At 41.6% G+C, this 2,924-nt stretch overlaps 1 protein-coding gene across 1 annotated transcript; it reads left to right on the top strand.

Annotated features, from left to right (window-relative positions):
* Nucleotides 1–202: 202 nt before the first annotated feature.
* On the top strand, nucleotides 203–607 carry LOC140767365 (uncharacterized). Its single transcript, XM_073107242.1, has one exon. The coding sequence runs from the start codon at nucleotides 203–205 to the stop codon at nucleotides 605–607; it is 405 nt and encodes a 134-aa protein (XP_072963343.1).
* The last annotated feature ends 2,317 nt before the right edge of the window (nucleotides 608–2,924 follow it).

The raw sequence follows: 2,924 nt of genomic DNA, 5'->3' as shown, positions 1-2,924 counted from the left end.
GCTGGCTTTGATATGAACTGCTTGCCTACCTAATTAATGCTGCTGCCTTTCTATATATACCGCGACGAAAGATGGCCTTTGCGAAACTTAATTGGGTGGCCGGGCCGGATAGGTGGATCTGGGGGCCGGATCGAGCTGGTGAACTCAAGGCCATATCAATATATGCCTTCGTTCACCCAGGTTGCCAAGATGGATGAGAAGGATGGTGCACTCTTTGGCATCTGCCGGTGGTCCCGGGATTACGTTTGTTTGCATGGAAACTACTTTAGAGAGGTTGCTAACTCGTGCTCACCTTCATGCAATTTGGGTCGGGTCGGACAAGAACTACACCCTGTGTGGGCTCCATAGAGAGAGTTTGGTGCACCTATTCTTCACGTGCAGAGTTGCGAATGATGTTTGGGGACTGTTGGCAATGAGTCAAGGATGGGGTGAAGAGTGGCAATCCAAGTTGTCGGAGGACTGGATCACTACGTCATGGAATAAAGACTTGGAGGAGAACTTGGCTTGCATGGCAATTATGGCATCTACTCTGTGGATGCTTTGGAAGCAGCGTAATGCTAAGGTGTTTGGAGGCACTGTGATTCACGCTGACATGCTAGTTCGGTGAGCGGTGCAACTAGCTAAGGACAATGCAAAACAATACAAGCTGAGGAACAATCCGGCCAGGCCGCAGGCAACGAGGTGGGCACACGCAGCTAAGGGATGGGTCAAGGTCAATGTGGATGGAGCCTTCTCGAGTGGAGATCACCTTGGAGGGGCAGGGGGAGATCTCGAGTGGAGATCACCTTCTCGAGTCCGCCGGCGAGTCGGCACTATGAACGGTGAGACAGGCGGACTGCGACTTGCTACGAGCCACACTAATGTTGAAGTGGAGTCTGACTCAATGGAGTTAGTCCGAATCATGAAGAATATGGTCAGTTGTTCGTGGGGAATGAGGGGCTTAGTTGCTGAGTGTTATAGTTTACTAAGTTCTTTTGTAAATTGTTGTCTAAGTCATGTGAGACAAGAGGGGAACAAAGCGGCCGACTGGGCGGCCAAATGTGGAAAGCGGAGTTTGGAGACAGTTAGGCTAGAGCCGACGGACCCCATACCCTCGGAACTATGTAACCTTATTTTGGAGGAGGCCTTTATGCCTTCAGGCAGATAGGCCTAGCTTAATATAGCTTGCTATTAAAAAAAAAAGACTTGAAGATAGAATATTATTGTGAAAAAGATGGTGATTGCAATTTTTCAACAGCACTTGGTCCTTTATTTGAACAACTATATGGCCACCCTTTTTCTTTTTCTTTAGGAAAGGGTGGAAACTTTTAACTGGATGCAAATCTAAAGGGCTAAAGGCTTTTAAACGAGTTTAGATTTAACATCATTGGTTATACGGGTATGATTCATGTTTAACCATTCAAGTCGAAATAAATCCATATAAGTTAAACTAGTCGGGTTGTGTCAACTCGTTTATTACACAAATAACCCTGTTCTGACTTGAATATCTCATGCAAAATCAAATAATTCACGTAATGTGAATGGCCTACTTAATTTGCAAAATCTATTTATCTGTGGATTAATCGGGTTACATGGGTGACCCTTCTATTCTGTATAATAAATAAGTTATATTTGTGTTTAATATTGCAACTGGTTTGATAAACAAATCATATTTAATTTTGGATTTAGCCGGGGGATAAAAAATCTGTGTTTCAATATTCATTAAAATTGAGTATGGATATGAGTCTAATTTTGGCATTTGGAGAGACAATACCGTGGCATTCATAGACCAAAAAAATAACTATATGCAGCAAAGGTACTTAGACTTGATCAAATGATTCAGCCCGCCCATGCTTGGTTTGGACCGGGCTAAGCCCGGCCCGGCCCGAGCCCAAACTATCCATGGGTAGCAAGGGCCAGCCCTTTGCCCGTCCGACCCTGCTCGGAAGCCGGCCTGATTGGCCCCCAACTAGACCTGCCCGTTCTGCTAAAGTAATTTGCCCATTCTGCTACAGTACTTACCGTTTTGCTACCATTTTACATTATTTTAAGCACACATTTAAAAATTTTTAATTTATTATTATTATTATTTAAATGGAGGAACATAAATATTTTTTAAAAAAATAAGCTAATAATAAAAAAAATTAAAAATATCTAAAATATGGGTTAGGCCAAGTGATTGGTGATCTGGCCCAACGGGCTAGCCCGATCTCTCACGGGCCGATGGGCAATAACGGCCTACACTATTCTAGCCCGGCCCGAACCCAGCCCGACCCGAGTGATTGATGGGTCGAATCGTAAACAAATACTTAAGTCCGATTGATCCGAAAAGTCTGGCCCGTACTGCTCAAGCTGTGCTAATGGTTTAGTACAAAATCAAGATCTCTGTAACTTTATCTTCTTGCACTAAACTCCATGTTTTACTTATATGCATTCAAACATAATAATGCTAGCATTAATCCATCTTGGAAAGTGTAAGCACGTAGAGTTTTTGCAAGAAGCCACGTTCAAGGAAAATTATTGGAGATAATGGATAGTGTAAGGGGACTGACTTGCTTCAATTTTTTTATGAAACTTTTAAGATGAAGATGTTGTTGCATGGGATATACGAATGCCAAAACTCGTAATTAATTCAACTTATTTGTTGATACCAATATGACTCTTAGGATTCTTAGTGGTTTTGTTATATTACTCGTGACTCTTCGGATTTGCTCTAATGTACATGTAAATGGATATTTAGAAAGCTAATAGAATAGTGCTTAACTGGTTAAAGAAGCTCCTGTTGAATGACTGTACCCAGTTTTACATCCAAGGAAATACTTCACATCTCCATTTTACGGATGAATTATTATCTGGCATTACAAAAGAAATAAAATTGTAAAATTTATCTCTCTATAACTCCTAGTTTTTATGTGTATTACGATTTTACTCATGCTTATTAATAT

Source organism: Typha angustifolia, chromosome 1 (genome assembly GCF_048772165.1).
Source record: "Typha angustifolia cultivar Huaian chromosome 1, ASM4877216v1, whole genome shotgun sequence".
NCBI classification, from domain to species: domain Eukaryota; kingdom Viridiplantae; phylum Streptophyta; class Magnoliopsida; order Poales; family Typhaceae; genus Typha; species Typha angustifolia.
Note: the sequence above shows the minus strand (reverse complement) of the source record. Positions and strands in the feature narration are given on the sequence as shown.

What these genes read in the sequence shown, in the direction of transcription:
- LOC140767365 (XM_073107242.1), top strand. Translation starts at nt 203, where the DNA reads ATGGTGCACTCTTTGGCATCTGCCGGTGGTCCCGGGATTACGTTTGTT.